At 36.3% G+C, this 15,340-nt stretch overlaps 1 protein-coding gene across 3 annotated transcripts in view; it reads right to left on the bottom strand.

Moving 5' to 3' along the window:
* Positions 1–11,457, bottom strand: part of LOC127632205 (cell adhesion molecule 1-like) — a 266,001-nt gene extending 254,544 nt beyond the window's left edge. For 2 of the 3 annotated variants that reach the window (XM_052110806.1, XM_052110808.1), the window contains exon 1: positions 11,355–11,446. In XM_052110806.1, coding sequence (XP_051966766.1) covers positions 11,355–11,430 — 76 coding nt within the window. In that variant the 5' untranslated portion in view covers positions 11,431–11,446. Of the gene's footprint in view, positions 1–11,354 lie in introns of all 3 variants that reach the window. The other variant, XM_052110807.1, reaches the window with a different exon arrangement.
* Between the last annotated feature and the right edge of the window lie 3,883 nt (positions 11,458–15,340).

The following is a 15,340-nucleotide window of genomic DNA, read 5'->3' as shown; positions in this document are numbered from 1 at the left end:
GTTATAAAACTACCCCAGAACAGTTGTAATGTGCTAAATAAGGCATTATGCCTCACTTAAGTGAAATACACTGACACGTTTTATACTCTTTTCATACTATGATTGTTTTTGAACATTTTAATTCTTGCATATGTATAATTTCTGTATAATATAAACCAAAATATTAATTTATAATCATATTTTTGATAAATCTACTTTACATTTGATCTTAATTCATTAATTTGTTTTGCTTAACATTCTGACTGAATAAAAGCTAACACAACTCTAGAAGGAGCAACCATGTTTCTTATGTAGCAGGTACAGTTGCACATCAGCACGTTACATCTGTACCCGCTAATCACCTTGCATGTTTGCAATTTCTCATCAACATAGATTATGTTCTTCAGTCCTTTTTCAGCACACTGTCAAACAGCCCTCCTGAGAGCAACCTTCTCTTCTAAGGGTTCTTCTTTTTGGTGATTCGCATTCTTCGTGCATATCGCCACCTACTGTGCAGGGAGGAGAATTTATAGGAAAAAAAAGACTTAAATATTGCTATGTTTCTCAACCACATCTACTATTCCGCTTCAGAAGACATGGATTTAACCACTGGAGTCAAATGGATTACTATTATGCTGCCTTTATGTGCTATTTTGAGCTTCAAAGTTCTGTCCACCATTCACTTGCAATGAATGTACCAACATAGCTGAGATATTATTCTAAAAATCTTCATTTGTGTTTTGCAGAAGAAAGAAAGTCATACACATCTGGGATGGCATGACGGTGAGTAAATGATGAGAGAACTATAGTTTTTGTGTGAACAATCCCTTTAATCAACCTGAAACTACTTCATAGCCATGCAATTATAGTAAATTAGAACTCAATTTGCTTTAAATGTACTGTTTACTGAATATGCATTATTGTAAGTGTGACATAAGAAAACCTCAACATTCACAAGCAATTTCATTCAACCCTCTACCAAATGGATTCATGGACATATCTGAGCTTTTCCAAAAATTGCAAGCCATTTTCCAGGTTGGATGTCACAGTTCTGAAAGCCTCTATCAGCACTCGATCAGCACTCAAACTTCTTTCTAGCTTCTTCTTCAGTACCTAATTTTTCTCAGGCATGTCATACTCTGCCACATCTATCACTGTTTTTGCTCCATGTCTATGACATATAGGCTGAAATGTAAACAGACTCTCTGAGGTTATCATGTCAATAATCTTTGCAATTTTAGTTTTGCACAAATAAATGACCTACTACAGAAAGCCAAACAACAAATTAACTCAAGTCATGATGTTGCTGGAAACCTACTCTCCTGTATCACATTTCTGGCCTTGTATTGCACAAATGTATTACACAAATCAATGGCCTTGTTAATCCAAAATTAAATAGCTACTGTGTGCAGTGCTCAAAGCTCCACATGAGAAAGAATTGTCAGCTGAAGAGCAGAGGGGAGAGATAACATTCCTATTGTGTAGATGATAAGTAAACTACTAAGAAATTCGAATAGAAACAGAGACAAAATTTGTTACAAGCCAAAGCATGATGGCTCAGTATAGGACTACCTTGATGTTTATCTTCCTAATCTGACACCGTGAAACCATCACAAATTTAATGCATGGCACGTTATTATTTTATTTGAATTTTTTTTCACAGTTTTATCAAAACAATTCATGTCCCGCCCAACTTATGAAATCCAATTTAATTTGGAAATAAGTCACACTACAGAAGTAAAATGGGTTGCGAACAAGCTTCCATGCTGACTTCAAAAATATAAACTTTACAACCATATTATTTCCATGAAATGTTGGGCCTATTATCAGAATGCTTCTATTGAATTAACCTGTCCCTGTGAAAGCGCAAGTGTATTGTTCAGAGAGACATTCACAGAGGCATGCTACATCATGTTAACATCTGTTTAAATGAATAAAACAGGCTCTCACCTAAAATGCAAGCTTTAATAGCTCCAGTAAGAGAAAGGTTTCAGCTCTACTCTTAATGCAGTGAGATGACATTAATAACACATTGTGCCTAACATACGCCTATACAACAGTCAAAAAAATTCCATCGTGCTATTCTGAGGACCTATGGTGATTCAATCTGACACATTTGATACAGTGCCATTCCTCAATCAACCACAAAGGAGGCTTCATTACATGGACACACTTCTCCCACTGGACTAGAGATAAATAGATGGCTGATTCTACAGAACTAATACGATTGCTCAAGGTGCTTTGTCCTGATTCAACAGTGACAAATGATAAATTAAAGTCCTATTGTAAAACAGTAATCAAGATAGCATTTCAAGATAGCATTTCTCAACTGGATAAAGAAAGCACAAAGCTACTGAGTTGAGTTAAACCTTTTACAACCTTTGTTTTTATGCACAGTTGAGACCTGTTGGTAAAAACTGTGTTTGTGACTTTGGAATCAGTGGAAGTACTACAGTTTAATTGTCAACCAAGTACCAGGTTGACAATTAAACAGTACTACAGAATTTTGTCAGAAATTATAATATTATACAGATCGTATCAGATAACGACAACAAAATGAAATTCAATCTGTCAATATACAGTAGCAACACAATGCGTGATCTCAGCATAACTGGCATGATAACACCTCAAAAGGATGATGCGCTATTATGGTGTGATAATTTTAATTAACATTTAACAATGTACTGAAAAAACATTCATATAAATAGCTTCTATAAACTTGCAAATCAAAGCAATTTATTCAATAGCAGTGGTTCTCAACTGGTGGGTTGCAGGTATGTTGTGTTAAATAACCAATGCAAAATGTGAATAATAGTATGCAATTAACCAAAAAATGGTTTATAGTTTGGATAACAAAAATAATTAGGTTTAAAACTTTTTAAAAGGTATAGGATGAAAATACTTTTGCTATCTCTTTATTTATTTTTTTACATCAAATACTATGCATTTAATCTATAGCTTATCTATAGTTATTCAATTCTGTTCCTATCCTTCAGAGTTCAGTTGCTCTTTTATTTCCAAGTCATCCTGAGAACCTTTATTACTGGTACAGGTGTGTTTGATCAGGGTTGGAGATAAACTATATGATATATGGAACTAAAAAAGCCCTGCTCTATGATATTTTTGTGCTCATTTAGCAGGCACTTGGTAGAAAAGTAGGCCTATTAAACCTAGTATGCAACATGAAGGATGCCATCTTTCCTCTTGGGTGCTCAGTTCCAGGAAGTTATATGACTGAACACTCATCAATGGCAGCAGGAAACACGGTTCCTTTGAATGGCCCACAGTTGGGAATTCAGCGATAGTATGTTGAAAGTTGTGCTGCTGAAATCAGTCTACTAAAATGTAATCATTGCCTCCCAGTGGGCAAAGATAAAAGTGTTGTTGAACGCATAGGCATATGTAAGCTCCAGCTTCCAGGTGAAATGTCCGCAGAGTGGCAGTCAGCGTAAATGCACATTATATTAACCCTACTCCTTAACCCAAACCCCAACCCTAAACCTAACCGTCACTGGAGTAAAAATGTAATTTTAGAGTAAAAATGCAAGTTCCAAATTGCACTCATCATTGTTTATGTCGGGGATCCCCAAACTGTTTGCTGCCAGGGCCAGTCACGTTTAAGGTGGGCCAGAACGAGCCTACAGTATTTTTGTCACAGAGATTATTCCTCAGAATTTATTACATGGAGTAATTTCACAATTAAAATCCATTCACATAACATGATTTTAATACCTGTATACATTTCTTAGGAACTTGCTTTAGAATAGGCTTACAAGTCATTGCATATATGTTTTCTCTGTTCACTGACATGTGCATGGCAAGACATGAAGAGGGGTGAAAAATGTTCCAGACATTTCAACAGAACTTTCATTATATTGTTTTTATATCGCTAACGAGAAAAAAAACTTCTGTGTGAAATGTTAAATTTTGCCTACTTCATCAGACATCAGTGGATCCATCCTTTGGCTTAAAGAATTTGTAATGGGTCTATCCAGTAGTGGTGGTTATTTTGATTTATCTCAGTGATTCGAGTCATTTGAATCTGTTCACCATAAAGATTTGTTCAGATTAGTTCATAGACCATTTCTGAAAACTACTCTTTTGCACCTGTAGGTGGTGCCAAATTGCCATCTTATACCCTTTGTACATGATAGTTAGCACAGCTATTAACGATTTTAACAAGTCTAATGATCATTTATAAAAATGTGCATGTCAACAATTCTACTAAGAGTCTTTAGAACTGCAGAGTTTAAGTTTCATAAGTGTTTCCCCACAAATTTCAACAAAGCAAATCTATATTGTGCAACTGCTGAGCATGATTTTTTATCAAACCATACAAAAAAAGATAACAATAATCTAAAAAATAATAACGAGTTTCAATAAAGTCTGTATGTCATTGTAATAAGTTGTTTATCACTTCATTGTATTCTTAATTCGTCTGGCCCATTTTACTGTTGAACGAGATTGTCGAATTGAACAAACGACATGACTGCTCCTTTCATTCAGCCAGTCAGCAGATCCTCTTGTTCATGTATGAGATGACGGAGTCATGCATTTTGTTAGCGTAAGTTTTACCAGTACATTCAGATGTCTCATCTCGTTCAGACTCAATTGACTGACTCGAACTTCAGTGAAGTTTAGTGAAACCAATTATATTCTCCTTCACAACCTACACTTGAATGCTATTGGCTGACACTATAATCAGTCTTACAGGCATAAAAAGCTACCAAAAGAGTCTTGTGCTTCCAGTGCAGGCCGGTCCAAACATCTGACAAGCATGGTTCCGCGGGGTGGTCAGAACATTTCAGAGGGCCGTAACCAGAACCCATGTGTCTGAGGTTCCTCGGGCAACAGGCTACCTGTAGCGCTAAAAGGGAAAGGTGACTACAAATGAAATTATGCTAAAATGCCTTACAGAAAATGGTACTTGTCAGTAAACAGGCAGTATGAAGTTGATTTCATAGTACAGGAACTTTCGGAAGCAACATGCCAATTTCCTGTGTGATCATGTGGTTTTTGCCATAATAATTGTGTAGTTATAGCATTTACCAGCAGGGGCTATGGATGTGAGACGAACCGTCCATTTCCTGACTTCTTCATTTAGCTAGAAGCTATATGCTAGACTGTGCAGACAGATGTTCCAGTCCCAGAACCTCGTTTTGATTGAGGTGATGAGATTAACCACTGAGAGTATCCAGCATCCTGACATTCTTAAGTATTTAGCAGCTCTATTGAATAGAACCTCCCTCTGAGCCACCATCTGCATGTTCTATTGATTGGTCACTCTCTCTTACTCAGACAGCCAGAGTCCCACTCTACGTCTCAACTGATCGATGATGATGCGATGTGCAGTCGAGACTGCATTCACAATGTCACTGTGGTTTCTAACTAGCACGCACTTCTCCGCTTTAAATATTTTAAAACACTGGGACTGCAATCAATTTTGGTTAAGGGGAAAAGGAGGAGTTATATTTCTAAAGCACTTGGGAGATCAAAACAAAAACAAGGACTGAGTAAACACAGGGGTCTCTGGAGAACACGCTGAGAACTTATAGGTTCTATCAATGGCTCTGTTTGTAAGTGGGTCACATCTCACTGAGCTTTGGGGGCATGTCACCATTCATATGTTTCTGAAAATGTTTCACAACAACTCTCAAATCATGGTGAGATGAACTAGGTCATCATAACCCACATATGAAATAAAACAAATTATATTGCAAGCACATAGTCGGTAAACAGATTCTAAACATAGCTATCAATTCAGTATAGGCATGAGTCATAAACTGTATGCCTGGGTTTTAAAGGATAGAATACAATTGATTTGCACTCAGATATTATTTAAAGTAAACATAAAACAGCATTCACAACCCATAATGTGATATTTCTGAGTGAAAGAGGGGGCTTGGTGACATCAGCTGAAAGGAAAGTCATTCGTTTCATTACATTTAGATAAAAGATTACATTTTCTTCCTTTGAAATAATGTGCATTAATGAATTGTTTACAATAAGACCAGGAACATGTATTAAGAAAGTAAAAAAGGTCCATTTTGATTTCAGGTTGACATTTTTTACTCATACTCACCCTCATGCAGTCTCAAACTTTCTTTCTTCAGAAACACTAATGAAGATATTATGACACATGAATTGTGTTTTTTTCCACACTATGTACGTCAAAGGGGTCCAACATTTTCAAGCACAAAATAGGACATAAAGGCAGCATAAAAGTAATGCATACGATTCGAGTGGTCTAATCCATGTCTTCTGAAGCAAAACGATCACTTTGGATGAGAAACAGACAAAAATGTAAGTTCTTATACACTATAAATCTTGACATTCACAGCCTATTTTGCACATTCACAAGAAAAGCCCATTCACACACTTCCACACATTTGAAAGAATCAAAGAATCACCATCTTGAAGCCTGCTTTGTGTTCCAGTCAAGCCGGATGTCAAGATTTAAAGTGAATAAAGACTTTTTTGGTCTGTTTCTCACCCAAAGCAATTGTATAATTTTAAAAGACATGGAATGAACCACTCGAGTCCTATGAATTACTTTTATGCTGCCTGTCCTTTATGTTACAAACCCCTTATACATCCTTCAAAATATCTTCATTTAAGTTCCGTAGAAGAAAGTCAAATGAGTTTGAGTTTTATTAAGAATATTGAGAATTATGATTTTAGTGTATACCTTTAACAATATTTGTATAAAACATGTAGAAAGCAATTGAAAACCAAACATTAACAGTGTTGGGGGTAACGCGATAAAAGTAATGCGTGTTACGTAATCAGATTGCTTTTTCAAATAACGAGTAAAGTAATGCAAATTTTTTTTATTTTAGACCATAATATCTGAGTTTTTAAATAAAGTAATGTCTTGCTTTTGTATACCTCTACTGTCGCTGTATTGTGAGAAATCAGGATTAAAAGTCTGCAAATTTCGGGGAGGACACATAGTGCATGATTGGCATTTTAGTTCTATAGAGTGTGAGCCAGAGAGACTATTTAGCAGAGATGAGTCTCTTCTATTTAAATGAATGGGAGAAATTGGAACGCCAAACCAAAAAGCACTTGCACCCAACAGTCAATAGATGTAGAAAGTCCTGCCTTGCAGGCCAAAGAGCCTGTTAATCAACTCGCTAACGCGCATGCACATTTCGTTTTTTAGCATAATATGAGGTCAACATTCGGTTGAGTAAAATGCAATTGATTTATGAGTTAAAACATGCTGCATTCAAAAATCGGTAAACACTTATAAGCAGAGGGATTATAAGACTAGTCTTCCACTGGACATGGCATGATATACAGGGTGAAATACCCGCTCAATTATCTGACTTATGCAGCCAAACTGCTCCGTGTTACAGCTCCCGTAACTGGGAGAATGGGATGAGAAAATACTCTGGATCAGTGACTCCGAGCAACGTTCCAGCTCTATTGTGTACACAAAGAAAATGTCTCAGTTTTTAAAAATATTCTACATATTTGTTTTATAATAAATAAGTAGTTTGATTCATCAAACAACCCGTTTTTATCACATTTTGGTAGCATTAAAAACGATTGCATTCAAGTTGTCAACATGCACCTTTGAAGTTGTGCCATCTGTACGCTTCATGGACCAACTCCAAACAAGCACGCACTGTGATGAAACATATTATTTTATAATCAGACAAGTTCCTTGAACATGTTAGGCTGGCATTCTCCACAAATTTTATCCTGACTTTTGACTCTAACATTGTCGATGGGCACAGCACGTTATGACATATATTATGAAGGTTAAAGTGTTGGACTTTGCTGCTTTAGGTAAGACAGTGGTTATTCTTCATTATTCATATTGGCTGCCATGTTGATGGAAAAACAAATCATGCATATTCAAGTTATTGATTATTTATATATATATTACGTGAAGATCTACTTTCTAAATATCGATTTGTCTACTATGTTGTTTTGACATGAGTGCTGTACAGTAGCTAGCATGACCTGTAATGTCTCTTGTATGCAATCCATTGTTTATGTGTATGGAAAGCATAGTATAGCAGAAGAGAAAGTGGCTGTGTGAAAAAAGTAACACATAAGTAATGTACCACTTAATTAAATTACTTTTTTAAGGAGTAATGCAATATTCAAACAAGTTACTTTTAAAAGTAATGTTACCTAACAGTGAAAACTAATATTTAAAATGTGGCATCATTCTAAATATCTCCCATAATGACAAGAAGACAAGAACAGCTTAGCACGATCGATTGATGCTACGTAGCTATCTGTAGTACTTCAAAGGCTGTTAAACCAAGCAGACCGTGCACTTTGTGCCCTGAAAAATAACATTATTTGATTTGTTCACGGTCAGTGCCTAAACAATCCTGCCAACTAGGACAGACAACAAGCTTTGTCCATGAAAGAAAGAATGAGAACAATGAAACTATTTATCACAGAAGACAGGAACCCCCTCCCCTCATCATATTCCACTCTCATTACTCCACCAGTGTCATGAATGAAGCAGTCTCTCTCCACTGGGGCTTCTTTCAATCTGTTACCACTAATTGACTGTGTGCTGCTGCATAGCGCTAAAATAGTCTCGTTCTATAGCAGCGATAGTCTATCGGCTTGAAGCATCATTTTGTTTATGGTCTAGTACCAACAAGAGGGTACTTCAGCTCTGATGTTTAGTAATAAAGAGGTATAATCAGAAAAGTAAGACAGGAGGGGTAGTGCTTCCCCTGTTCTTGTGAGTTGACTCACTAGAGAGGTTTCTGTTGTGAAGTTACATAAGTGAATGAGTAATATGAAATAACCCCCAATGGAGATGAATAACAGATTGCGGTCTCATATTAAAATATGATCTGACTATTTGGTGAAATACACAAACACAAAATGGAGCAGAATTGTTGAGTTGTCAAAATTATGTAACTTTATAGCCTGCTTTGAACTTTAGCTTGAAAATGCTCCTTTAATGTGAGATGTGATACTGATTCAAGTGCATTAATGACACTGCAAATAAAATACTATAATTGTGCAGGGCAACATCATTTTCTCACAACACATCATCATCTACTCACTTCTAAAGAAAGTTTTCCACACATTTCCATCTCGGCAACTTTACCATCTGGCATGACCATAATGTAGTGCTGTACATTATTTAGCAATCAGCACAAGGCTTATTAAGCAGGGATAATGTAAATCTAATGAGCTATAAATTCAGTTGCTTTATATAGAAAATAAAATTGTTCCAACAAATTATCTAGAAAAGACTGCACCAATGGTGCAACATTTTTATAAATTCCCAATCAACAGTTAGTTGGGATTCAGGAAATTTTGAGGAAACAAATAAACAACACAAGTGTGCAGGAAGAAAATTCTCCATTCAAATGGTTTAAATGGACATTCCTGCCGCATTTGAGCGCATGTGCCCCATTTTTCCGCTAGTCTTTTCTTTGTGGGTATGTTTCTGAGGGTTTCTAGCTATTTTTTAGGTTTTTAAATTAGTGCTGATTGTTGTAGGAAGTGTCAGAACATTCATCTTCCATAACATTCATCATGGGGTATTGTGAATTATGCAAAAGCTGCAGTGTGTTTCTAATATTTACAACTCTAGCTCCCTCATACTGATGGGAACTCTACCTGTGAGTCATGCAGACTGAAAATCACCCTTGACATGAGGCAATTTACATAAATATCCCATCTAATTAGGAAAGTATTGTTTGCCTGTGAGAATTGTCCCGTATCAGAATTATTATTTCTGGTTTAAAGAGAATATATTCCCTCTATCAAGCCAAGTTACAGGCAGGCTCATATTGTTAACTGCAGTTCATCCATGATGATAAGTTGCTGTCTAGTATTTATGTATGTGTTAGTGCATGCATATGTACTGTATATGCATGCATATTTATGTATAGGATAATATAATATAGCTGTAAAATCTCAGCAGGACATTTGAAAGGCAATTTCGTGCATGGACCCCAAAACATTATGTGACCTTGCATTTCACAAATAATATTCTAGGTTGTAATAAGGATTTAAGAGCACTTATAGGAAAGAATGCGGGTATGAAATCTCTTTAAGGAAACCTATGCTTCCTTCCTTAGACAAAAGCATTGTATGCATGCAGAAAATGGATGCAATGGCAGTATAAATCACCCAGATCTCTCTCTGGTCACCAAACATGTGCACCCAGCAACTGTGCTTCTATTAGGGGACACATGTATGATTTGCACTGTTGCATAAACGTTGAGTATTACAAAGGTCTTGATCAGTACTGATTACGTTTGGTGCATTATTTGACACTGGAGATGTCTATGTTTAATTATTGCTATAAATCTGGAATATAAAAATAGCTCAGAATGTTTGACAGAATACTGAGATCTCATTCGCAGAACATCCACAAAGACAACTTGCAGAAAACCTGTTGATGGATGGAATGCACAAGGCGCAAATCTCCAACATGCTCGGTGTAACGGATGACGGATGAGCAGGAAAACAATCAAATCAAGGATCTCTTAACGCCATAGTAGACCAATCAGTAAATCATGTGTATTCATAAAGAAAGCAGAGATAACGGAAGAGAGCTGTTATGTTTACATAAATATAAAGTGCGCGCAATACCGCGGCCACTTTTAAAGTATTGTGAGTACCGTTATAGGGCCGTTCACACCGTACACGTCCACATGTCCGGCTGTACTCTATTTACGTTGCGCTAGACGGATGTATTTAACCGTCCAGCGGTTTTCCTCAGCGTCTCGTGCAGATGCGCGTGTCAGGTTAAAAGTAACTTCTGCTTTTAAAAGCGTGTATCAAGGCAACAGCGTTCTGTTACATGCGTTGCGCTGAGTCTAGCTTTTTTTTTAGAACGTGTTCGGTCTGAACTGCCCCTTATTCTGCAATCCGTGCGTTCGTCACTTAAAAAAGATTTTTTTCTCTAGACATTCTAAAAGGGTGCATTTTGAAAAATGCATTGTTCTAAAGAGCACACGGAACATTCTATATTCATTTAAAACCCATAACAGAATTTAAAGCGCATTTGATTTATTTTCAAATAACCAGCATTTCGTATTGACCTCTGCCTGTGTGAACCGGACTTCTTCCCTCACATCAGCACCACTAGGTTACTCTTCAGTACTGGACAGTACTTTTCTCAAGCTACATTGGCAGAAACATTCTTAATATTCATACGTGGCAAAGAACTCCTCAAATCAAGCGTTTTCCATGCAGAGCGAGAAACATTAACTATGTGAGACACACTTAAACACGCACTGAGCTGCGAGAGTAATGACTATATGCGCAGCATCAGGGACACGCGCAAGTAGCCTATTTCATGTTGTTTACCTACCGCTCTGACTCGCATAGGTACTACAAATAAGCATTCGTACATATTCCGCTTGTCTTACCTTTATGCAGACATGTTGCTAAAACCATGTAGAAAAAGGGTGAAATAGAGTGAGATCCAAGTCCCGAGATCGCCATGTTGAACACCTGCTTCTGTCTAACAGCGCTAAATCACCTAGAGACGCTCACAGGATTGAGATGCGGAGGAGGGAGGGAGTAAATACACGCGCACACACGCACGCGCGCGCGCACTTACACACACAAAGTATGCAATTCTTAAGCAAACACTGTCCTCTGTCATTACAAAAGTGCCCGTTTTATTCAGTTGAATTCTTTACATTCATAACTTATATTCAAATGTTGCATTATCACGTGTGAAGCATTTATCACAGCATTTAATCATCTTATTGTTGACAGGTGAAATAATAGGTTACTATTGGTATAACAAACTATAACAAATAGTTTTTAGTAGGTGAACTGAGTAAAGTTATAAACAGATTTTAAAACAGATTTCATTTTTGTCAGAGTATTAACTAAATGAATAAACTGGGAAGTACGGTTGGTGCATGCTGAATGGGGTTTCAGCGCCCCCTGTGTTCATGAGCGATGGATCGCAGTCTCAAAACAACCCCAAATGTTGACTTCAAACGTCTTTCATTGGAACCTCACCAATATATTTCAGTGCATTTACATATACAGTATTTAAAGTTTAAATACAAAGACACTGACACAAAAACTTAAAAATTACAATGAAAAACAACAAGCAAAAACTGCATCACAGAATATGGCAAAAACAGCGGTCCACCCAAACATTACACCAAATACCCATCCATCTGTGTATGAGTATTACAAAGCAATTTATGAGTGCAGTCATTTCCGTTGCATTCTACTGCATTAACCCGTCTGTCATCTTAAGTTAACTAAATGCAAATGAACTCACAACCATCTAGTTTTTAACATCCTTTGGTGGAGCTGACCGTGACTAACTTTGTTCTACTTGTCTTTTATACAATTTGGTTGCACTGTATATTACAGAGTCCATGTTACATGTTAAATGTAACTAATGAATTAAATTAGCCATACGAAACACTAGGTGTAATACCTCAAAATAATTACATATCAAGTTCATGATGTTTATTACAATTACTTAGTAGGCCTGCTTATTAATTTAATTAAACTCTAACATGAACATTGTAATATTAAGAGGAACCCCTAAGGCTTCTTACAAAGTAAGTGTAATTACAATGTAACTACATATTTATTAACATGGTTCTCCAGATACCTTGGAATAGTATGTAAATAGCATAATATTAGAATATAATAATCATTCAGAGCCATGGTATATATCAAAGTATCATAGCATAAACAAAAAAGTTAATCGGATAATGTGTAATTATTTTAATATATATGGTAAAAAAATAAAAAATAAATAACAGGTCAAATTTAGATGTAAAAAGTATCATTTTTACCATAAAATTCCCATATAATTACTACTATGATTAAAAATTCATTTAAAAGTGAAAAGCAGACTTTAATAGTTCCAGAATGATATATAATCAAGTCTATATTATTTAATATGACATGAAAATCATATCTAGAATTGCCGGTTTTGGTCACCACATTTTTTTACAGTAAATTCCAGGCAACCTTAGTTGCTGTAAAATCATAGATTTTTAGCATGTGTAATGGAATTGTCACAGCAATGTTTATGATTTTTTTAAAGGTTCCAAATCTCTTCTCTCTCTCTCTCTCTCTCTCTCTCTCTCTCTCTCTCTCTCTCTCTCTCTCTCTCTCTCTCTCTCTCTCTCTCTCTCTCTCTCTCTCTGGGGCTTTATTAGCATGCATGTAAAAAATGCAGGTTGCATAAAAACAGAACTACTCCTTAATCTATAATTAAATTTAGTTTAACAAATTTAACAAATATAAAATAAATACAAAAACAAGTTCAGAACTGCTGAAGACCACAGCGTTTAAATAACTGAAGAGCACTCTCTCTCTCTCGCTCTGAACCTATCCTTATCAATAGCCCTGTTCATTGCAGAGCTGAGTGACCAAAAGTCTAGACTTCTCCATTTAAATCTTCTATGTTTGAACAATGTAATTTTTAAAGATAATAGTAGTATATAGCTACTTGTATGCTAGCAGTTGAGAGAAAAAATAAAATACTAAGGAATAAATTACAGGTGAAAAGTTCCAGATATTGGAACACTGTAGTGCATTATCTGCCCTGTCTGTATTGCCATAGCAGTACCAGTAGCAAAGCAGACAGAATGATATCTAATTGCACAATCTATTTGCATCATTTTTCTGTATTCCATGTCAATCCTCATTCTATAGCAGCCCCAGATATCATTTAGACCATAATTTTCATCTCTCAGCTAGTTTTCTTTCTAACGATTGAATTCCACACATTAAATTAAATTTTGATATCATTATTCACAGCAAGCTGCCAGCTCTACCATTCTTAAAGGTAGCAAATGCTGCAGCGAGATATTGTATAACAGCATGATAACAAGAATTGGTAATACCTGTCCAAATTGTTGAATGTGACACTCAAGTTTGACTCTTTTTCTGCATTCCCAGGCTTCATTTCAAGTCATTAAAGTTCAGTTTCCAACAGTTTTAAAAGCTTGCTTTGGATTCTATTGTCTAATCTCTGCTTTGATGTTTTTGCTGTGTTGAAAGATTTTTGTGGTAACACTCTGCATGCAATAAGGTTGTATTCATTAACATTGGTTAAAGCAATTCAGTATACTAATAGTTTTTTATATATATTAAAAGCTGTACATGCCAACATCAGACAATGCATTATAAACCAACATGAACAATAGCATTTTGATAACCAAGATTAATAAAACATTGCAAAATATTGATGTAACTGTTATTTCATGATACCTAATGCATTAACTAATGTTTACAAATAAGGTCTCATTGTAAGGTGCTACAGTTATTATTTTTTAATCCACTCAAGGACATTCTGATATCTCTTCAAGTGAAGTGTCCATTAAGCTGGATTTCTAAGGATTTTCTCAGTGAATCCAACTGTCTTTCTAGGCCTAACATAAATCATACAAAACAAGGAAAAGTGAGGGATGGATGGTATATTGAATGATTGAAGCTTCCCTGTAGTCCAGGCTGGTCACAGCTCAGTCTGATCCCTATAGCACATAAGAGCACTGAACCGCAAATCTTATCCACTGGTGAGACTGTGTAGGTGTGTTTGTGTGTGCAGGTGACCGCTGTGTACCATTGAACTCTTTGGGGAACAACAGGAGGAACAGAGCCAAGACAGTTGAATTCCCTTTGTTTTGCCTTGAGGCTATGGCCATAATGAATCCTGACAAAACTCATAAATTCCTCATTCACCGGTGCCACATATTTCCTTTTTCACATCTTATCAGTGCAGTGACAGATTTAAAGGCATTAAGCAATTTCTCAGGCCACAAATGATAGCTATAGATACATGTATATAACAATAAAAAACATTATGGCTGTTTTAAATCACTGCTTTAGATCATCCTCACATACAGAGTCCTCATCATAAAATATCACAATATAGAGAGAACAGTTTACTGTGTCTGGGGATTGCCATGTTCAGATACACTGTCAGAAAGTCCATCAAAGCCTGATATTATTCTACATTAGGTGTGTCACGATTCCATAATCATATTGTGAGGATGGGGGCGTGGTCGTGTGTCTGTCTGTGGGAGAGAGAGAGCGGTGAGGCTCGTCACCTGGGTTTCATTATCTCTAGCACCTGTTTCTTGTTACAGTGATGGCAGAGGGAGACCAGAAAAGCGCACAAAAGCGTCAGAGAGGCAGAGAGCGTGGCAGAGGAGAGTGGCGTCTGCGTGTTTGCCACACAATAAAGCCAGTGTTTACCTCGTGTTGTAAAAGAAAAAGGAAAATACCTTCTGTTTATGTTTGGCTACTGAAAGCCCTTTTATGTTAAAGATTTTGTGTCATAAAAAGAGTAAATAAATATTAAATAAAGGTAAATTGTTCGCTGCCTCCTGACTCCTCCATCCTGTCACACATATCTTACGAT

This window comes from Xyrauchen texanus, chromosome 38 (assembly GCF_025860055.1).
Source record: "Xyrauchen texanus isolate HMW12.3.18 chromosome 38, RBS_HiC_50CHRs, whole genome shotgun sequence".
Taxonomy (NCBI): Eukaryota; Metazoa; Chordata; class Actinopteri; order Cypriniformes; family Catostomidae; genus Xyrauchen; species Xyrauchen texanus.
This window is presented reverse-complemented; position numbering and strand designations above follow the sequence as displayed.